At 42.7% G+C, this 24,093-nt stretch overlaps 1 protein-coding gene across 1 annotated transcript; it reads left to right on the forward strand.

Moving 5' to 3' along the window:
- Positions 1-4,641: 4,641 nt before the first annotated feature.
- LOC126262565 (protein lethal(2)essential for life-like) lies at positions 4,642-22,742 on the forward strand. Its single transcript, XM_049959265.1, has 4 exons — positions 4,642-4,792; positions 12,459-12,689; positions 17,171-17,392; positions 22,487-22,742. Exons 2-4 carry the CDS (start codon positions 12,459-12,461, stop codon positions 22,604-22,606), a joined length of 573 nt encoding a protein of 190 aa, XP_049815222.1. The 5' UTR covers positions 4,642-4,792; the 3' UTR covers positions 22,607-22,742.
- The last annotated feature ends 1,351 nt before the right edge of the window (positions 22,743-24,093 follow it).

The following is a 24,093-nucleotide window of genomic DNA, read 5'->3' on the forward strand; positions in this document are numbered from 1 at the left end:
GTGCTTCCCGCGCAATCCCTCCTTCATTTGGATAAACATATGGAAGTCGGAAGGTTCGAGATCTGGACTGTGGGGTGGCTGGGGAGGAACAGTCCAACTAAGTTTCGAGAGCCCTCTCGGGCGGGTAGATTTATGTGAGGCTTTTCGTTGTCATGGAGAAGTTCGATTGCATTTTTGTGGTGACGGACACGCTGAAGTCGTTTCTTCAGTTTCCTGAGGGTAGCACAATACACTTCAGAATTGATCGTTGCACCATGAGCGAGGAAATCGAACAGAATAACCTCTTCAGAGTCAAAAAGACAGTCGCCATGTCTTTACCGGCTGTGGGCGCGGCTTTGAACTTTTTCTTCAGAGGAGAGGTAGTCTGGCGCCATTCGATGGATTTCTGTTTCGTTTCCAGTTCAAAGGGATGAACGCATATTTCATTGCCTGAGACGATGTTCGACAAAAAATTGTCACGATCAGTTTCATAAAGCGCAAGGAACTCCGCACAGATGTTTCTTCCTTGCTCTTTATGGTTTTCTGTTGGCGAGAAACAGAGAGGGCACGCACCTTTGAGTACCCCAACTGGTGGACGAGTGTGTCAGGACTACCAACAGAAGCGTACAGAGGTGTCAGGTCATGATCTGTCGATCACCTCGAATGACAGTGCACGCACGTTCCAACATTGCAGGAGACACAACTGTTTGAGGCAAGCCGGCACGTGGGGGATCGGACAGGTTTACGCGACCTTGTTGCGATAATGACAGATGCCTTGTCCAACGACTCACCGTGCTTTTGTTCACTGCCAGGTCTCCGTAGACATTCTGCGAGCGCCTATGAAAATCTGCGATGCTCTGGTTTCCCGCCATAAGAAACTCAATGGCAGCTCTCTGCTTGGAACGCACCTCCGTTACGGACGCCATTTTGAAAGCTACGTGTAAGTGCCGCGACCAGTCGCAATTTCATGAAGCTATAGGACCTGAAGCGGTAATACTCCACGATGACCCACAACAAATTTCGTATTTTTTCAAGCGAAATTGGCCGAGAAAAAAAAATGAGTTGAATTATACAGAGGGGTCCAAAAAAATGTATCCACTGTTTAAAAGTCCATAACTTGCAAACTAATTAACGGAGTTGTCTCACTTTTGGTGAAAGTGTAGCTTAAAAGTCCAACTTAAAAATATCACTGTAGGTGTTCGAAATGGTCAACCATTAACATCCACACACAAACGATGCCGCTGAACTGCAGCACGAACTACTGACTGCAACGTGTTCAGTTGGATATTTGCACATGAATGTACGATGGATTCTCGAAGTTCATCCAATGTGCGTGGCTTTTGTCGATAAACGGCGTCCTTTAGTGTTCCCCACAGGTAAAAATCTAGAGGAGTTCGGTCTGGGGAACGTGGCGGATACTCCACAGAACCTCTATGGCCTATCCATCTTCGTGGTAGATTTTCGTCGAGATATGCCCTAACACGATTTTGGTAGTGGGCTGGGGCACCATCTTGTTGAAAGTAAACTCTTCCGTCTCCGTACAAGTCTCGGATGGCAGGTAAAATGTATGTCTGAAGCTTCTGAAGGTACACCTCACCGCTAACTGTGCTGTCAAAGAAGAATGGCCCAATCAAGCCCCGGTAAGACAACCCACACCACACATTTACTCCTGACAATTCACGGCTTTGTCTACATGGACGTTCGGAATTTCAGCGGCCCGGTAGATGTAATTGTGGCGATTTACTGTACTATTGAGTTTGAACTGTGCGTCATCAGACCACACAATCATCTCTGTAAACTCTTCATCGTTGCGCACCATGTTTGTAAACCACTCGCAGTACTCTATTCTACGATCTAGGTCGTCCTCGTTCATTGCGTGTAGTAATCGTGGGATGTAGCACTTCCACTTTGCTGTCTTCAAAATTCGCCGAACACTTGAGCGACTCATTCCAGTTTCACGGGCACACTGTCTCGCAGACTCCTGTGGTGAGCGAGTGAATTGTTGTAACACACAACGGGAGTTAGCTGGACTTGTTACTGTTACAGGTCGTCCAGATCGTTGTTTGTGTACACCTTTAACACAGCCTTCGGCTTCAAATTTGTCTCGAATGCGACGAATCGTTAAACGTGTCGGTGGCTCTGTTTGTTACTCATTTCGCCATTGCCGTTGAACCTCATTAATGTTTTCGTACTTAAAATACCACTTCAGAACTGACTTCCTTTCATCGAATATAAGCTCTGCGCCAGCCATGTTTACTCGAGTAACTAGGTGCAACTAAGAACAAAACACTGACTATTTGGCGACTGTCATCTGACAAAATAAAACCAATACAACGCTTGTTTGGCGATTGCCGGAACTATTACACTACCAAAGATGAGACAACTCCGTCAATTAGTTTGCCTAGTTATGGACTTTTAAACAGCGGATACATTTTTTGGACGCCTCTGTATATTGAACGGCCCTCGTATTATTATTACATTAAAATATTTTATGGTAGTTAAAAAGCTTATGATTACAATATTGTTGTTGTTGTGGTCTTCAGTCCTGAGACTGGTTTGGTGCAGCTCTCCATGCTACTCTATCCTGTGCAATCTTCTTCATCTCCCAGTACCTACTTTAGCCTACATCCTTCTGGATCTGCTTAGTGTATTCATCCCTTGGTCTCCCTCTATGATTTTTACCCTCCACGCTGCCCTCCAGTACTAAATTGGTGATACCTTGATGCCTCAGAACATGTCCTAGCCGGCCGTTGGGGCCGTGCGGTTCTAAGCGCTTCAGTCTGAAACCGCGTGACCGCTACGGTCGCAGGTTCGACTCCTACCTCGGGCATGGATGTGTGTGATGTCCTTAGGTTGGTTAGGTTTAAGTAGTTCTAAGTTCTAGGGGACTGATGACCTCAGAAGTTAAGTCCCAAAGTGCTCAGAGCCATTTGAACCATTTTTGAACATGTCCTATCTAGTCAAGTTGTGCCACAAACTCCTCTTCTCTCCAATTCTATTCAATACCTCCTCATTAGTTATGTGATATACCCATCTAATCTTCAGCATTCTTCTGTAGCACTACATTTCGAAAGCTTCTATTCTCTTCTTGTCCAAACTAGTTATCGTCCACGTTTCACTTCCATACATGGCTACACTCCATACAAATACTTTCAGAAGCGACTTCCTGACGCTTAAATCAATACTAGATGTTAACAAATTTCTCTTCTTCAGAAACACTTTCCTTGCCATTACCAGTCTACATTTTATATCCTCTCTACTTCGACCATCATTAGTTATTTTACTCCCCAAATAGCAAAACTCCTTTAGTACTTTAAGCGTCTCACTTCCTAATCTAATTCCCGCAGCATCATCCGACTTAATTCGACTACATTCCATTATCCTCGTTTTGCTGTTGTTGATGTTCATCTTATATCGTCCTTTCAAGACACTGTCCATTCCGTTAAGTTGCTCTTCCACGTCCTTTGCTGTCTCTGACAGAATTACAATGTCATCGGCGAACCTCAAAGTTTTTATTTCTTCTCCATGGATTTTAATACCTACTCCGAAATTTTCTTTTGTTTCCTTTACTGCTTGCTCAATATACAGATTGAATAGCATCGGGGAGAGGCTACAACCCTTCCCAACCACTGCTTCCCTTTCATGTCCCTCGACTCTTATAACTGCCATCTGCTTTCTGTACAAATTGTAAATAGCCTTTCGCTCCCTGTATTTTACCCCTGCCACCTTCAGAATTTGAAAGAGAGTATTCCAGTCAACATTGTCAAAAGCTTTCTCTAAGTCTACAAATGCTAGAAACGTAGGTTTGCCTTTCCTTAATCTTTCTTCTAAGGCGTAAGGTCAGTATTGCCTCACGTGTTCCAACATTTCTACGGAATCCAAACTGATCTTCCCCGAGGTCGGCTTCTACCAGTTTTTCCATTCGTCTGTAAAGAATACGCATTAGTATTTTGCAGCTGTGACTTATTAAACTGATAGTTCGGTAATTTTCACATCTGTCAACACCTGCTTTCTTTGGGATTGGCATTATTATATTCTTCTTGAAGTCTGAGGGAATTAACATATTTTATATAATTTAATTTTGTAATTGTTGAAGCCGTACGTATCCGTGGCACGTTAAAAGTGACGGGGAGATGGCAAGTTACATTTGGAAGGAGGGATGAGGGGAGGAGATAGAGACAGTAACGAAGTGTAATCTCTCTCAGAACCGAGTCCTAGATCCATCCGTGAGAGTAGGTGACATGGTACTGGACTATCAGGCCTCATCAGAGAACATGTCGGAGTGCTGCGCGCCTCGTCAAAGCAGTCTGTGGCAGATCTGGCGACACAGTAAAGTGCTGTTGTAGATAGGAGCGATTCGGCCCACACCGTTCAGCGCTCACTTGTGAACATTGGGCCCCGCAGCAGACGACATCGGCAGTTACAATCGTAGTATTGCTTCTTTTGCTAAAGAATGCATAATTAAGGTTTTCGTTTGAATCGCCCTCTTGTGCGTGTTGTCGGCAGGCTCGCGACGTGAAGACGCGGCAGCTGCAGACAGAGGGGGTTGTCCGCGCCGGCTGCCAGCCGCCACACGGGCTGACACGACAGCTGGCAGCAGCGTCACCTCGCGTGACGTCACGCGGCAGCCAGCGCCCAGCCGCCAGTGTGCATAGGCGCGCAGGGCACGGCTAATTTCGGCAGCCGCTGAGTCGTCGCGGTATTCCTGGGCGCACGCGCTCTCGAAGGCTCCACCGCGGCCCTATAAGAACGCGGACACACCCCACGGTCTGGCAGTAATTTCGACGCGTTCTAACGACAAGCAACTGCAGAGGTAAGTTTCACCTGGCTAGTAGCGCTCCGCCAGGAAGAAACTGGCTGACGCTTTGGATTACCGAAGGCACCAAGAGATGTCTCTGCGGTCAGAGTGTCTTGATCCTACACGGCGGTTACTATTTAGCAGACGATGTAATGCATCTGCTCGTTGTATTATCTTGGAGCGGCGCTTCCACTGAAATTTTTGTAGCTGTAGCAGCCAACTTACTGTTCGCGACTGCTATAAGTTTTGTGAAAAGCAGTAAGCCCGTACTATAGTTCAGCTGGCAGTAAACGTGTGCCTCGGTGGATTACACGTTAAGCACTAGATTTCTAAACCAAAGATCTAGGGTTGAATGGTGCATTTGTGCACGGATTTTGGTACTTCATTTATCGCATCTTTCAACTCTGGTAACAATTTGTTAACGTGAAAAATGCCAAGCTGCAGCTCATGCAGGGCCGTATTGAGATCCAACCAGGGAGCAGGCACAGAGGGAACGCAAAAACTGAGGAAAAAAAGAAAGAAGGTTCAAGAATTAACCAGAGAGGCGGGGGGGGGGGGGGGGGGGGAGTACGTAAATTCTCTTAATCCTCGTGTTCCAATCTTTTGCCTATGTCTCTGTCATAGACTCTACCAGAAGAGGCCTTTCCTTTGGCCCGGGCTGTAAACGCACGCTATAGTCACAGTAACATAGATCTGTACCTACAGATTGGAAAATTGCGCAGGTCGCACAAGTGTTTAAGAAGGGTAGTAGGAGTAATCCATTGAAATACAGACCTATATCATTGACGTCGGTTTGCAGTAGGGTTTTGGAGCATATACTGTATTCAAACATTATGAATCACCTCGAAGGGAACGATCTATTGATACGTAATCGGCATGGTTTCAGAAAACATCGTTCTTGTGCAACGCAGCTAGCTCTTTATTCGCACGAAGTAATGGCCGCTATCGACAGGGGATCTCAAGTTGATTCCGTATTTCTAGATTTCCGGAAAGCTTTTGACACCGTTCCTCACAAGCGACTTCTAATCAAGCTACGGGCCTATGGGGTATCGTCTCAGTTGTGCGACTGGATTCGTGATTTCCTGTCAGGAAGGTCGCAGTTCGTAGTAATAGACGGCAAATCATCGAGTAAAACTGAAGTGATATCAGGTGTTCCCCAGGGAAGCGTCCTGGGACCTCTGCTGTTCCTGATCTATATAAATGACCTGGGTGACAATCTGAGCAGTTCTCTTAGGTTGTTCGCAGATGATGCTGTAATTTACCGTCTAGTAAGGTCATCCGAAGACCAGTATCTGTTGCAAAGCGATTTAGAAAAGATTGCTGTATGGTTTGGCAGGTGGCAGTTGACGCTAAATAACGAAAATTGTGAGGTGATCCACATGAGTTCCAAAAGAAATCCGTTGGAATTCGATTACTCGATAAATAGTACAATTCTCAAGGCTGTCAATCCAACTAAGTACCTGGGTGTTAAAATTACGAACAACTTCAGTTGGAAAGACCACATAGATAATATTGTGGGGAGAGCGAGCCAAAGGTTGCGTTTCTTTGACAGGACACTTAGAAGATGCAACAAGTCCACTAAAGAGATAGCTTACACTACACTCGTTCGTCCTCTGTTAGAATATTGCTGCGTGGTGTGGGATCCTTACCAGGTGGGATTGACGGAGGACATCGAAAGGGTACAAAAAAGGGCAGCTCGTTTTGTATTATCACGTAATAGGGGAGAGAGTGTGGCAGATATGATACGCGAATTGGGATGGAAGTCATTACAGCAAAGACGTTTTTCGTCGCGGCGAGATCTATTTACGAAATTTCAGTCACCAACTTTCTCTTCCGAATGCGAAAATATTTTGTTGAGCCCAATCTACATAGGTAGGAATGATCATCAAAATAAAATAAGAGAAATCAGAGCTCGAACAGAAAGGTTTAGGTATTCGTTTTTCCCGCGCGCCGTTCGGGAGTGGAATGGTAGAGAGATAGTATGATTGTGGTTCGATGAACACTCTGCCAAGCACTTAAATGTGAATTGCAGAGTAGTCATGTAGATGTAGATGCACTATCGGCCGGAGGATGGCATTCGCGTATTGCACAGCCGTTACGGTGCCTTTCATGACCACCAGCGGCGTACGTCGGTCCCACATAATGCCATCCCAAAACAGCAGGACACCTCCACCTTGTTGCACCCGCTGGACAGTGTGTCTAAGGCGTACTTCCTGACCGGGTTGCCTCCAAACACGTCTCAGACGATTTTCTGGTTGAAGACATATGCGACACTCATCGGTGAAGAGAACATGATGCCAATCCTCAGCGGTCCATTCAGCATGTCGTTGGTTACCATCTGTACCGCGCTGCGTGGTGTCGTGGTTGCAAAGATGGACATCGCCATGGACGTCGGGAGTGAAGTTGCACATCATGCAGCCTATTTCGCACAGTTTGAGTCGTAACACGACGTCCTGTGGCTGCACGAAAAGCATTATTCAACATGTTGGCGTTGCTGTAAGTGTTCCTCCGAACCATAGTCCTTAGGCAGCGGTCATCCATTGCAGTAGTAGCCCTTCGGCGGCCTGAGCGAGGCATGTTATCGACAATTCCTGTCTCTCTGTATCTCCTCCATGTCCGAACAACATCGCTTTGGTTCACTCCGAGACGCCTGGACACTTCCATTGTTGAGAGCCCTTACTGACACAAAGTAACAACGCGGTCACGATCGAACCGCGGTATTGGCCGTCTAGGCATGGTTGAACTACAGACAACACGAGCCGTGTCCCTCCTTCCTGGTGGAATGACTGGAACTAATCGGCTGTCGGACCCCCTCCGCCTATTATCATGCATGGTTGTTTACATCTTTGGGAGGGTTTAGTGACCTCTCTCAACAGTCAAAGGGACTGTCGTGTGATGCAATATCCACAGTCAACATCTCTCTTCAGGGGTTCTGGAAACTGGGCTGATGCAATTTTTTATGTGTGTAGAAAGCACGAGAGTGTTACACAAATGCTCATCAAGTTACAGTGGCAGAAGCTACAAGAGAGGCGTTGTGCATCAAGGCGAAGTATGCTGTTAATGTTCTGAGCGGGTACATTCCAACAAGAGTTGGGTAGCACGTTATTTCCTCCAAAATACAGCGCATTGCCTAATATGTGAGAAACCTCCGCGGAATGGGCAGAGGACCCCAATAGAAGCAAATATGTTCAGATACAGAGGTGGTAAGTTTTCATTATTTTCATAATTACAGACACTATTTTCTTGTTATTACATGTTTGTCTCATTTCAATTTCTTTTCAAGTTTCCAGCTTGGTTTTGCAGGTATTTTTTTCTTTTAAATGTTGTTTCTTTATAAGTGTTAAGTCAGAGCCTTTATCTTAGTTGTCACGGTACTAGTAAATAAACAACTCCTGTTGGTACTGAGAATACTCTAAGTAAAGAAAGCGTACTCCACAGTTCTTGTTGGACAGGTGTGAGCTGTGTACTGAACGTTCTTCCCCCACCAGAGACTGAATCGGCTATTTCCGAGAGGGGCGCCACTGAAAAAACGTTCATTAGCGACCGCAGCTGGAGAGCGACATCACAGAATGGAGAGAATTCAGTGGCGACGTGTTGCTTCTGACTGTACAGTCACGGGCGTGACGCCTGCTCGGCCATATTGTCATCGGGCTAGTGTCTACTGTAAAAGTCTGGCTGCAATGTACTTATTCTTTTCACTACATGGGGGACATGCATCTGATGTATGGACATGCCCAAATTGCAATGTGCCTGAAGCCAGACGTTTGTATGCTGAAAGATATCACAATTGACATTTGCCGAACAATGGTCATTTCATTGTGGAAGACCAAATAGTGTTGGAACACCTGATTTAGAAGATCGAGTACTTCATCGCAGTGAAGACAATACTGGCAGCAGTACATGAGAATGTGAGTTACGTGACTGTGTGTAAAACGTAACGAGAGCAACTCCCTTATCCGTGCCGCCTTCAGAGTGTGCAAGGTCTTACTGAAACAGATTTTCAATGAAGAAAAGACTTTTGTCTATCTACCGTACTATTCAATGATGAAGCAAAGTTTACCATGAATGGAGTACAGAATTTTCATAATACTGATTTACGGACGGATGAGAATCCTTTCGCTGATTTGGAAACAAAACATCAATAGCAGTTTAGCGTTACTGCGTGGACTGGCACTATTGGAGACAAGTGTACTGGACTTTCCATTTTCCATGGAACACTGAGTGGAGCATCTTGTAGTGAATTTTTAATGAAACATCTAAATATTTTGCTGTAAGAGGTTCCACTACAATTGCCCCCGAACACGATGGGGCACCACCTCATTTTGCTCTTCAGGTAAGAAGAGTTTTAAATCAGCATTGCCCAACTCTCGTGGGGCAACAACATCGTAGCATTCTCGATCTCCTCATGTCAGTAAATTGGATTTTTATTTTTGGGGGCATTTGAAAGACGTAGAGTATTCAACAGTTATTGCGAATATTGACACTCTCCGCCAGCATGTTCAAGAAAAATTTCAGCAGATACAGCAGATATCTGGAATATGGAAGTGAGTAAGACAGTCCATGATACGGCGTCTAGAAGCTTGTGGTAGAGCTGATGGAAGACATTTTGACCATTTCATTTAGCCTTCAGAAAACAACGTTTGAAAAGAAAAAATACCTGTAGAGCCAAGCTGGAAATATGAAAACAAAAAGTCGGGAACGAAGCAAAAAAAAAAAAAAAAATGACAGTAACTAAGAAAATAAAAAATTACCCATATGTGCATATAAAGGGAATTATTTTGTTTCTTTTTAAACCTTGTATCCATTCCCTAGAGATTTCTACATATTTTGAAACTTTGTATGCCTCGCGAAGTAATCACAACGAGGAAGTTAGAGGATTTATTATATATAACACGGAGATTTACATTCTTTTTTCTACGCATCATTCGCGAGCCACAAAATGGAATTGGGAGTGGGGGGAGGGGATAGGTGGAATGATAGTGGTTCCAAAAGTACCTCCCGCCACTCACCGTTAGATGAATTTCTGGCTGTAAACCTATGCAGTTAATCTGAACTTCACTGACAAAATTTCAGAGGGTGTTCAGCGATATCTTCTGAATATTTCGGTGCAAGGGGCCCGGTCTCTGGCGATTCGTCACAGTGAGATAATGTAACTAATATTTATTCGGTTAGTTAAGCCAGTTACCTCTGTGTCTGCAAATATATTCAGTCCCTTCCAGACCGAGTGTTGCGACATGCCTCAAACGACAGTAAGGTGCGACGGGCACGGAATGACCTTTTTCTCGTAGGCGCTTATGTATAGATGCCTAAGTATTGTGATGTGGTGTTTTTCCTCTGTAACTTGCAAAACAATAAGTGACATAAGTACTTATTTAGATACGTAAAAGCAAGCAACGTTACTCTTTTTGCAGAGCAATGAGCATAGTTAAGCTATTTTCCAGAATTACAGCAACGAGATATAAATTTTTAAAATAGAACGTTACGTTTTCCAATGTGTGGCTGATGTATTTAAACCAACAGTGTAAAAATCACTTTCAATTTAATGTCTATCTAATTTTATTAGGAAGCTAGAAACGTTCGAAGTTTTTGGGGTGGATGAAACATGCTGTGCATAATTGACTGTGTTGGAATGGGTGTTCCGATGGCGGAACGTTCATTTAAGTAAGGGGTTCAAATGATCTGATCCCTCTTTTCTCTCTAGACTTCATTTTATACACGATTCTCATGCAGTGCCACTGACGTGTTGCTGTTCAGTGCCAATTGCTGGAGAGTTTTTGCACTCGTTTTTGGGTTCGATAAAACCCCATGTCATTTCAGGCATGTGTGTCGATTTTTACCTCTCTACCAAGTTATTCCGCCAACTAGCGCATTTTCAAATGTTAACGGACTTTCGTGTCACCCTGTATTGTGTAGAATCTACATCTACATCCAAATTCATACTCCGCAAGCCACCTGACGGTGTGTGGCGGAGGGTACCTTGGGTCGGTTTCTCCCTTCTATTCCAGTCTCGTGTTGTTCGTGGAAAGAAGGATTTCGGTATGCCTCTGTGTGGGCTCTAATCTCTCTGATTTTATCCTCATGGTCTCTTCGCGAGATATATGTAGGAGGGAGCAATATACTGCTTCACTCCTCGGTGAAGATATGTTCTCGAAACTTCAACAAATGACCGTACCGAGCTACTGAGCATCTCTCCTGCAGAGTTTTCCACTGGAGTTTATCTATCATCTCCGTAACGCTTTCTCGATTACGAAATGATCCTGTATCGAAGCGCGCTGCTATCCGTTGGATCTTCTCTATCTCTTCTATCAACCCTATCTTGTACGGACCCCACACTGCTGAGCAGTATTCAAGCAGTGGGCGAACAAGTGTACTGTAACCTACTTCTTTTGTGTTCGGATTGTATTTCCTTAGGATTCTTCCAATGAATCTCAGTCTGGCATCTGCTTTACCGACGATCACCTTTATATGATCATTCCATTTTAAATCACTTCTAATGCGTACTCCCAGATAATTTATGGAATTAACTGCTTCCAGTTGCTGACCTGCTATATTGTAGCTAAATGATAAGGGATCTTTCTTTCTATGTATTCGCAGCACATTACACTTCTCTACATTGAGATTCAATTGCCATTCCCTGCACCAAGCTTCAATTCGCTGCAGATCCTCCTGCATTTCAGTACAATTTTCCATTGTTACAACCTCTCGATATACCATAGCATCATCCGCAAAAAGCCTCAGTGAATTTCCGGTGTTATCCACAAGGTCATTTATGTATATTGTGAATAGCAACGGTCCTACAACACTCCCCTGCGGCACACCTGATATCACTCTTACTTCGGAAGACTTCTCTCCATTGAGTATGACATGCTGCGTTCTGTTATCCAGGAACTCTTCAATCCAATCACACAATTGGTCTGATAGTCCATATGCTCTTACTTTGTTCATTAAACGACTGTGGGAAACTGTATCGAACGCCTTGCGGAAGTCAAGAAACACGGCATCTACCTGTGAACTCGTGTGTATGGCCCTCTGAGTCTCGTGGACGAATAGCGCGAGCTGGGTTTCACACGACCGTCTTTTTCGAAACCCATTCTGATTCCTACAGAGTAGATTTCTAGTCTCCAGAAAAGTTATTATACTCGAACATAACACGTGGTCCAAAATTGTACAACTGATCGACGTTAGAGATATAGGTCTATAGTTCTGCACATATGTTCAACGTCCCTTCTTGAAAACGGGGATGACCTGCGCCGTTTTCCAAAACTTTGGTACGCTACGCTCTTCTAGAGACCTACGGTACACCGCTGCAAGAAGGGGGGCGAATTCGTTCGCGTACTATGTGTAAAATCGAACTGGTATCCCATCAGGTCCAGCGGCCTTTCCTCTTTTGAGCGATTTTAATTGTTTCTCTATCCCTCTGTCGTCTATTTCGATGTCTACCATTTTGTTATCTGTGCTACAATCTAGAGAAGGAACTACAGTGCAGTCTTCCTCTGTGAAACAGCTTTGGAAAAAGACATTTAGTATTTCGGCCTTTAGTCTGTCATCCTCTGTTTCAGTACCATTTTGGTCACAGAGCGTCTGGACATTTTGTCGAGTGCACTGTTTTAGAGCATTATTATTGTTTGTACTAGCGTGTTTAATTAGTCCTGTGCTTGACTGATGTCTGGCGTGCCATCAGATGTCCGTGGTACCGCTGCTGTGGCGCGATTGGTGGGACGACTGGGAGCCTCGCACGGGCCGCCTGCTGGACCAGCACTTCGGCCTGGGGCTGTCCAGGGATGAGCTGATGTCTGGACTGGGTGTGCGCAGCCCACTGCTCAGGCCCACAGGCTACCTCAGGCCCTGGCGATCGCTCGCCAGGCAAGACTCTGGGACATCGGCCATCGCCGTCGACAAGGATCGCTTCCAGGTATGTGACAGCACTAGACACTGGCCAAACCGTTGTTTCAGTTTGAGGCCCCAACATGCAGCACAATTTGTCGGTCATTATGAGAGTGAGAGGGGTTTGGCGTCGGGCAAACTGCACACACACTATGATTAATCAGATCTAAACGTTGCTGAGAGGAATGTGCCAACATGTCACCTCGGCTGTCAATGGTGAGAGGGAGCGAGTGATCGGGCCGTTTCCCTGCTCCTCTTCTCACTTCTTACGAGATACCGACACTATACCAGTGCTGATCGAGAGAGAATAGTTGAGCCAATTGGCTTGGACTGGAGGTCCAGCCATCTCGCCACCCAAAACTGGGGGCCTCCTTATTTAGTTAGTAGATTAGCCTTCATCTGAACAATACTGGGACCCAATGGGACCAGTATCGGTTCTGACAAATCGTAAAATCCATAAGGCTTATTAGAGGAGGAACTTCAAAGCGACCCGTAAACTGAACTCTCAGTGCCGTGCATTGTTAAGGCTTCTACAGATAGTGTGACTCTTCCAAGCAAAATTACCACATATGACGCTACTGCCAAAGACACAGGAGTGCAAAAGATTGCGATTGTTCTGCAGTTCACGTAGGGTGTCACAGGTGGACACATGCTCTTCAGGTACACGTCACAGTTCTAGTTAGCACTCATCTCAAATCTTCATGCGATGACCCTTGTCACAGTAGGCAGCATGGATCTTTGACCAATCACCTTTGCCGCTTTGTTGATCGCTACAAAGAGTACACTAGACGGCTGTTAACAACGATTCAGCTAACTGTTTAGAAGGCCAAGACATTTTTTAAATTGAATTCGGCTGTAAAAGTGAATAAAACCATTCAAAACGTCGTGGCGACTTTTTACGCATGAGTGAACCAGGTTCACAAAAAAAATTTTCAGTACTGTGTGGCAGAATATACGTCTATACACAATGAGGTGACAAAACTTAAGGGATACCTCCTAATATCGCGTTGGACTTACTTTTGCCAAACATAGTGCAGCAACTCGATGTGGTATGGCCTCAACAAGTCATCGGAAGTCCCATGCAGAAATATTGAGCCATGCTGCCTCTACAACCATCCATAATTACGAAAGCACTGCCAGTGCAGGATTTTATGCACAAACTTACCTCTCGCTTGTCCCACAAATGTGGGATTTACGTCAGGTGATCTGAGTGGCTAAATCATTCATTCAAACTGTCCAGAGTGTTCTTCAAACGAATCGTGAACATTTGTGGCTTTCTGACATGGTGCATTGTCACCCATAAAAATTTGGCTGCAAGTGGTCTCCCAATTGCCAAACAATATCATTTCCAGTCAATGATCAGTTCAGTTGGACCAGAGGACCCAGTTATACCATGTAAACACACCTCACACCATTATGGAGCCGCCACCAGCTTGCAAAGTGCGTTGTTGACAACTTGGTCCGTAGGTTCATGAAATGTTCACCACACTCGAACCGTACTATCAGCTCTTACCAACTGAAACCGTCACTCATCTGACCATGCCACAGTTTTCCAGTCGTCTAGGGCCCAACTAATATGGTCACAAGCCCAGGAGAGGTGGTGCAGGTGACATCGTGCTGTTAGCAAAGGCACTTGCGTTAGTCTTCAGCTGCCATAGATCATTAACGCCAAATTTCGACGCACTGTCCTAACGAATGTGTTCATTGTATGTCCCAAATTGATTTCTACAGTTATTTCACACAGTGTTGCTTGTCTGTTAGCGCTGACAACTACACGCAATAGCCACTACTCTGTCGTTAACTGAAGTGCAACGGCCACTGCATTGTTCTTGGTGAGAGGTAATGCCTGAAATTTGTTTTTCTCGGCACGATCTTGACACTGTGTATCTGGGAGTACTGAATTCCCTAACGATTTCCGAAATAGAATGTCCCGTGTGTCTAGTTCCAGTTACCATTCCAGGTTCAGAGTCTGTTAATTCTCCTCGTGCATCCACAATCAAGTTGGAAACCTTTTACATAGATCACCTGAGTATAAATGACAGCTCCACCAATGCACTGCCCTTTTATACTGTGTGTACACGATACCATCATCTGTGTACGTGCATATCACTATCCCAAGACATTTGTCGCCTCAGTGTACATTAATCTGTGTTGTTGGCAGCTGATGCGTCCACCCTCTATCAATGCCAGATGTGGTCTCCCTTTTTGGGTTTCTCCATCATAGCAGGGCTTCTGTTCTTCCTCCCTCAGTGAGCCAGAAGCCAGTAAAATCCACTCTTCCTTATAAGGTGATGTGATCTGTCTCTTTCTGTGGTCTCAAATCTACCAGTGGAAGATAATGAAACATAGTTACCTTAGAAGCTAGTATCACATATCCCATCATGTTGCAACCACTGTGAATGCAAGCCATTGCCCACAATACTGCGTCTTAAAGACGTTTGCCCTGACACAGTTAGTTGGTTCAAATGGCTCTGAGCACTATGGGACTTAACTTCTGAGGTCATCAGTCCCCTAGAACTTAGAACTACTTAAACCTAACTAACCTAAGGATATCACACACATCCATGCCCGAGGCAGGATTCGAACCTGCAACCGTAGCGGTCCCGCGGTTCCAGACTGTAGCACCTTTAACCGCTTGGCCACCACGGCCGGCTACAGTTAGTTTCTTTGCTTTTGCTGACATACATGGCTAATTAGCCATGAAAGTTACAACGCTAGAATTTGTTCAACCCTGTACTGACTTGGATGAGTTGGTCCGAATATTGTGCACTGTGTAGGCTAGTCGGCTGATTAAGTAATTGGCTCCCAATCTTGGTTGGTCAGGACAGTCTGACCTCCTGACAAAGTCGACCAGTTCAACTTTGCTCTGTTGATTTGCACCTCTTTAGTGGCGATACCTTACAAGAATGACCGTATGCAGTGAGGTCTCCCTCTCACTCAAGGCAGCCTGTGGGACTCACCACCACACCCCTGTATTGCGACATTTGCACACTTTCACTTTCATAGCTTTTGTCCATTCTCATTTGTCTCAGATGAGTTGATGAATACGGCTTTGTATGAGACTGGTGATAAAAGAGCAGCGATTGCAGCAATTTAATACTTGTCAACCCCGTAGTACCACAACAGAAATGAGGCATGCAATGCTCTTCTAGAGATATGTTGTAAAAAGGAGACTTATATTGACTTTATCTGATTTGAAAAAGAAAGTGGGAAACATGAGATGTTCATACAAATAGAAACACGAAAAAGTAACAAGTCTACTTACAAAGCAACCTCTTTCAAAAACTCACTTCAAGGCATGCATCTACAGAAATGACAGAAGATACAAGAGTACTTGAGATTGATATGCTGAAAGAAATGAGTGCTTTAATCAATTTGCAATAATTTTGGCATGACAGCAAGTTAACTTGAAACTACATCATCAATTCACCAACAAAAAATCTGAAGTTTATTATAGCTCCTTTCAGTTCATGTACGGAGGGTGAAGACAAATTATACCTATGATGATACAGGACTGTGTGAACAATTGGGACAAAATCATTTGCCACTATAGTTGCATCACTGTCTGCCCACTATGTTTCCTTGAATGTGTTTTAATCAGACTCCTCCTCCCACTTAACCCTTCAAGCCCCAACAACATGAAAATAAATATAATTTTAAAATTTTTCACAAAAGTAACCATTATCATAGTAAGCAATGAATAAAAGAAGAAACTGGCAAAAAGTAAATCCTCAATCGTTTTAAGGAGGTTGTTTTGCTTGGGATAAAATTTTAATTTTAGTGCAAAATTAACTTTTGTTCTCAAAGTAAGCAACAAATACAAGAAGAAATTAGCAAAAAGTAAACAATTAATTGTTTTAAGGATGCGGCTTTACTTTTGAACCACTAGGACATACAGTTTTCAGCACCGATCATTTCATTTCGTGTAATGTATTCAAAAGCAAATTTGCATTTTTCCTGGATGCAATCTCACATCTTGAAACTTCCATGGGCTTATAATACGTAAGACAAATTATAGTCCTAAACAACAAGCAAAAATGGGCCTAAATTTAATAAATTTTTATATTGAAACTACATACTGGCACCACTCATAAAAGCAGTAGCAGAAATTCAACTTTACATTGCAATAACTTTAGATGTACTGACTTTCTCTGTCAGTGATCTCCTCAAGAAATAAAAAAAAAAAAAAAAGAAAAAATGTCACAATCTCCTACAATCATTTAGCACAATTTCTGCACAGACTGTTTCTTTGTACACTATAAATGATTGCTTCAATGGAGTACATTCATAGAAGTACCTCAGTGGACCACTAGATGTCTCTTTCTTGCAACATCACCAGTGGTTTCATGCTAAAGGCACTGGTACTTAAAAATAAATAAATATGGTGGTTTCAGGCAGAAATAGCTGGTACTCAGTCTTAATATGAGTTTTGAATAATCTCAATGCATCACTATGAGGGGTAAGTCTGAGGAGAATGTGGGAAAAATTCTGTGGTTGGATGGTTGACAGGTGAGCCTGGATGTGCAGCAGTTTGCTCCCAATGAAATCACAGTCAAGACGGTGGGCAATGCAGTCATCGTCGAGGGCAAGCATGAGGAGCGACCCGACGAGCATGGCTTTGTCTCCCGGCACTTTGTGCGCCGATATCTGCTGCCGAAGGATGTCGAGGTTGACGCTGTTGTCTCTAACCTGTCCTCAGACGGCGTCCTCACCGTCACAGCCCCCAAGAAGGTACTGTCTTCTCAATGTTTTCACTGTTTGCATCTTTAACATATAGCTTTATCATGACACTTGGACACTCATGTGTTTCCTTTTTTCCTCCATGCTTCTCTTCAGGGCTTTCCTCTGTCCTCCTCATTTCCAAATGGTGGAAGTTATTGCTTCAACACCAACAAAAATATTGCTTCCATTCCTAACTTTATCATCTCTGTCATCTCATATCAGTGCTTTCATTAAACTGTGTTAAAATTTAACATTGAGTGTTAAAGCTACTATTACTGATCAGGTGGCTCAAACCCAGATTTTCACACACAAAAATACCTGCCTCTTGGCTTCTTCACACCACTAATAATCTTGGATATACTACTTTCTACCACACTAATAACAACTGACAGAGTCAACTTGTACACAAAGCAATGTGAAACACAACAATATAGCAGTTGCGACAAGCAACGTAACAGTCATTCTCAAACTGAACCCAAACCATACACTAAGTCAGCAACAATGCTGCTGGCTTTCATTCTGTATGTTCAAATAACATATATTTCTTTGTGTTGAGAACGAGTCTGCTGAGAAACCCTAATCAAAAACATTGAGTCTAAAAACTACTTGCACTGTGGGTAAATGTGGCATGGCGCAAGCTATGGAAAAGTGTATTCTATCAGATCATCTAACTACATTAATGCGGTATTGGTCTTCACTGTGAAGAAAAATGATCTGATAATTATGCTGCACTTTTTGAGAGATCAAAACTGTGTATCAGACTGAAACTCCACCTTGAACTTTTCCATTATGTGAAATACTCTTACCAGTTAAGTTATTCATACATGCTTTGTGGCCCACATCACAGCTTATATCTGCCAACATCTTGTCACACTTCCAAATTTCTCAGAAGCTCTGCTGCACAACTTGCTGGTTTTACACTACTGATTGTAAGAATATAGGTTTGAGTACAGCTCCAACACTCAGTTTTAATGTCAGGTAGTTTTGCAACAGCACAGAAGTGAGAGATTCATTTCATTATGTTACACATCATTCCACAGCAATCATTAATTCTCAGACTCTTATGCATGTGTTTCTGGGCATCACATGGATGTTGTTAATCCCATATGTGGAAGTTAACATGTATTAAGTGTTTCTGAAAGAAGAAATCTGGTCTTGTTGGGGAATACAATATTTTTCGCAGGCAGTGTTCCTGACAGTTTGGTTCAACACATAATGTGGCCAGCAGTATTGTTGTGGTTTGTCCTTTGGTAGTGGCTTCTGTATGATTTGCACTTTGTATGCTGCATTTTAAGATCAGGTACAGTGATTTTACACATACAAAATTCCACAAGCCTGTGGATTGTATTTTCTCGGATTGTACACGAACTTTTAACAGCTGTCCTACAGCTGTTCATTAGAAACATGCAAGTCTGTTCCACATTTTTACATGTATTTTCAATGTTCAGAAAGCATCTGTGCCATACTTTTAACCAGTCTGCTTTTGGTGCTCACATCTGATGTGTATAACGAAACTTCCTGTGAATCACAGTGGCAAAAAGTAACTTCAAATATCAGAGTACCACTTGGGCTTTCTGCTATACCTTTGTCATCTCTGTAATTTACATGTCCTAACAGAACTTACTCAGTGTAGCTTACATGTCTGAACTGAACTTACTCACTGTAGCTTACATGTCTGAACTGAACTTACTCAGTTTAAGAGAAACAAACATACCTCTGAGTTATCTGTGTAGGTTGCTGCCTGTATATTTATTACCTTCAAACCTAAAAACCACTGAAATGTGAGTTGGACTGCCTGCATTTACCTACCATCAAATACATACTTTTAAAACTACATCTCCATAGATATTCCACATGCCACTGTAGTGCCTATTGTAGAGGGTATATTGTGTATCAGAATAAGTTTGCCCCTTCCCTTTTCCAATTGCAAATGGTACCAGTGCATAAATCTCTCTTTTAAATGTACAGTAAGGGTAAACCTTGTGACCACTGTATGAGATATACACTGAAGTGCCAGAGAAACTGGTATAGGCATGCATATTCAAATACAGAGATATATAAACAGGCAGAATACGGCACTGTGATCGGCAATGCCTATATAAGATGACAAGTGTCTGGCGCAACTGGGAGATCAATTACTGCTGTTACAATGGCAGGTTATCAAGATATGAGTGAGTTTGAAAGTGGTGTTATAGTAAGCACATGAGCGATGGGACACAGCATCTCCGAGCTAGCCATGAAGTGGGGATTTACCCAGTCAAGAGTGTACTGTGAATAGCAGGAAGCCGAAAAAACATCAGATCTCCATCATCGCTGTGTTCAGAAAAAGATCCTGCAAGAACGGGACCTATGGCGACTGAAGAGAATCATTCAGCATGACAGAAGTGCAACCCTTCTGCAAATTGCAGTAGATTTCTATGCTGGGACATCAATAAGTGTCAGTGCGCAAACTATTCAACAAAACATCATCGATATGGGCTTTCGGAGCCAAGGGCCCACTTGTGTACCCTTGGCGACTGCACGACACAAAGCTTTACACCTCACCTGGGCCCATCAACACCAACATTGGACTGTTGATGACTGGAAACATGATGCCCGGTTGGACCAGTCTCATTTAAAATTGTATCGAGCAGATGGACATGTACGGGCATGGAGACAACCCCATGAATCCATGGACCCTGCATGTCAGTAGGGGAATGTTCGAACTGGTACAGGCTCTGTAATGGTGTGGGGCATGTGCTATTGGTTGGGACCCCCAATATGTCTAGATATGACTCTCACAGTGACACGTATGTGACCATCCTGTCTGATCACCTGCATCCATTCATGTCCATTGTGCATTCTGACAGACTTGGGCAACTCCAGCAGGACAATTTGGCACCCTGCGCATCCAGAATTTCTGCAAAGTGGCTCTTCTGAGTTTATCATTTCTGGAGTGTAAGAATGTCCACGATACACATCACCTTTCCTGTAGCATTTGCTGCTGAAATTCATTGAACATTTCTTTGACACTTTCACACATTACACAGACCACTATGACAATATGCAGGTCTTCAGTGAATATTTTACAACTTTTCTGCAGATCCAACTTATTTTATTTTATTTTTTTGGCATTTGGTACATTCATTCTCTTATTATCTAAGGGATACATCTGATGATCAGAAAAAGAAAATGTGTAAAGATGTCATAACAACACACTATGGTAATTGGCAACAAATACAGATCTTTTAGATCATTTGGGAGGGGAAAGGTGAAGAATAGTAAAAATAAACTAATATGTTCTGCAATGGTATTTTGGCGTAATCATCATAACTGCTGTGATCTGAGGTTTACTCACTCTGCATATCAGGCTAGGCAGTGATCGTTGGCAGATCTGTTGACAGAGTATAATGCTGGTAGAGGCACAAGTGTTTTGGAGCATTCTGTTAAGTGCATATAGTTGAACATTGGGCTCCGCAGCAGACTATTGTAACGTCCTTTGCGTACTTTGAGGCTCTTTAATGGGTACAAGAGTGAGGAACAGATGCAGTCTGTGGACAGAGAATTCATATATTAATTTATTCTACATCTAATACAAATACTAAAAGTAACACACAACTGTTTGCTGTAGTTGCAGTGTCAGTTGCTAACAGTAGATATGAAAGTTGACATATAGGTTTATGATTCCGTCACTCTTCAATACAATGACTAGTCTGTAGATGATGAGTCTTGACTGCTATAAAAGTCTGTAAATATAATGAAATTGCATACTCACAAAATGGGCTCGGTGCATCAATGTTTAATTTAGGTGGACCCACTGATGGAGCTCTGGAGAGGGGATGCTTGCATCTCATTGGCAGTGGCATAACCGTTCATGGCAGCATCCTCATGCCATGGTGGCAGCTGCAGCGGCATGACTGGCAGCATACGTTTTAAAGTGCATCTGACTTGATGGCGGCTGATATTGCACTGACATCAATTACCATTTCACTGGGTATGGGAAAAACTGTTGCCTAGCTAGATGAATAATTTGTCTTGTTACATTAGATCAATGGTTGTCTGGATACACCTCATACAGGTGAACAGTTGTTCGAAACGTGCACCAGCACAGGACGGTGGGGGCAGCATTATGCTACGAGGGGCATTTGTCTTACCTTCCATGGAGCCAGTAGTAATAATCATAGGGAGCAGCTGTGGACTACGTGAAAATTATTGAAGGCCACTTGTATCTCTTCATGCTTGATGTCTTCCCTGACAATGATGGGGCACTTGATATGAGTGGTCGAAATGGCAAACTTCTCCCTGTGAATTGGCATATTTGTAGTGTCAATAGCTCTAAACAGTGCTCTAGTGGTGTGTGGAGCCTCTTGGCCTATCCCGCCTGCAGCAAATTATGCAACTTTCTGCCACATTGTTGATCACATGCATTCATAGATGTGTGTGGTCATTTTCTGTTCCATTCTCTCACATCAATTAATGAATACAGCTTTAGAAGAAACTGATTATAAAGACTGCAGAGACTCAATTAATTGAAGGATGAAAAGGATACAAGTGTCTCTGGATCATTTGAGCCCTCAGTTTTACTACAGAGGCATATAGTGTGAGACCTGTACAGGTCTGTTAAAGTTGTATCAGAAAATTGAGGAAAATTTGAGGAAAATTTGAGGAAAAAATGAGAATTTTATACACATATGAAAACAACAAAATATGTACAGTGAAAAACATTTAACATGAAAATGACTAACAAAAGATAATGGGTAAGAGGTTTCAAAAAATACTGTGTAATTCCATGCATTTTGTTTCTTTCAACTTGAAACAAAAGTCATGCATACAAAAATCTATCACTCCACTGATGAACTAATATAATTGCTTTCTGCAGTCAGAACATTATCCAGATTTTGACTGAACAAAGTAAACAATAGTAGCCACTGCTGGTAGTGAACACTGATCTTTGGTAACTATCATTATCAAAATACTTCAGTATGTTTTTTAATTTGCTGATTAGTCTGTCAAAGACAGTAAGCTGTGTGCTGAAATCAGTGATTTTGTGTAAAAATGATTTTATCTTCTTTTATTTTTCAACATTTTTTAAATTTATTCTTCATGTACAATGACATGTTACAGACGGCTGTAGCAGCAGGCGAACGTGTGGTGCCTGTGATCCAGACTGGAGTGCCCGCTGTGAAGAGTGCAGCGCCTGCCTCCCCAGAGCCAACTACAATTGAAATCAAGGAGGAGAAGTAGGGCTACACTTATCTGCAGATGAACTCCTTTATAAGCTTTCTTGCCATTGCTACCAATGTAACAATTGTATAACAGTGATCTCTCTCTCTCTTTTTTTCATACATGTATTAAAGCATTTTTAAGTAAAACTAAATAATTTTGACTTAATCATGCCCTTCTTTCCATGAACTCGTCAACAATGGTGAAATAAATATAGACCACTGAAGACTGTGATGTCACACAAAAATAGACGAATTTCCTGAAATATTTCAAACGTTTGTAGGTTATGGATAACTTACATCTTCAGGATCAGTTGCCAGATAACAACATTGATGAGGCAAAAAATTTAAATCAGTATTTCCCTTTCAGACAATTTTTCTATTTAAAATATATGTTTTGGTTGCCTCATGGCTTCCTCTTGCAATGTTCTTCGTTGAAATACTTTACATCTGACTTCAGTTACAACATTCACCTTACACACATGTCGCAATATTTACATAGCAAAAATAAGTTCAGCTGACTTGTGTTTTCAGTTTAAGAAGGTAAAAGACATATTTCAGTGTAATAGCTTTGTTGTACAACAGCTGAAGTGCTGTTACTGATAAAAGTATAGACCCTGTCCCTTCTTAAATATTACACAAGGGCTGAAAGACATCTACACTGCATTAAACTATTGTACTTTTTTATAGTCACTGTCAATACGTGTTGCTACTGGCCATTAGATACTTTGTGAAGTTTACATAGAGAAAAAAGCATACGTGAAATTTGTATAGAGAAAACTATTACTTTACTGCAGCACAAAGGAGAACAACCAAACTATAAACTGTCAGTCTTAAAGCCATACAGAGCTTAAATCAGCAAGAAAGTCACACTAAAGAAAGCAGGAGACAGATAGCTGAAAGGTGAAGATACCTTGTGTATTCATTTACATGGAAAAAAAATCAGTAGACACTGACATTTTCACAGTGACACACTCAACACATAAATTAATGATACATACATACCAAAAAAGAAGCAAAGAAAACAATAAACAGCAAACAGAGATCTTACTCTTAAGAGGTAATTAATACAGAAATGTAATTTACAACAAGTCTGTACCAAATCAGGCACAATCAAACAATGGAAAATCCAGGATGGAATGTAACAATATTATGAAAAGGGTAGTTGCTACTCACCATCTAGTATAGATGTTGAGTTGCAGGTAAGCACAACAAAAAGACTGTCAGAAAGCGAGCTTTCAGCCAACAGTGCCTTTGTCGAAAATAGACAACATACACACACATATTCATGCAGAACAAGTGACCACAGTCTCTGGCCGCTGCGTGCGTGTGCGTTTGTGTGTGTGTGTGTGTGTGTGTGTGTGTGTGTGTGTGTGTGTTGTTTTGGGGCACAAAAACAATAAGGTCATACGCAACTATGTCAGAACCATAGAACACGAAGATGAAAAAGGAGGTAAAAGCAACTACACGTTAAGCCCAATCAATGGAAGGAAAGAATGCTGAAGACTT

Source organism: Schistocerca nitens, chromosome 6 (genome assembly GCF_023898315.1).
Source record: "Schistocerca nitens isolate TAMUIC-IGC-003100 chromosome 6, iqSchNite1.1, whole genome shotgun sequence".
Classification (NCBI taxonomy): Eukaryota; Metazoa; Arthropoda; class Insecta; order Orthoptera; family Acrididae; genus Schistocerca; species Schistocerca nitens.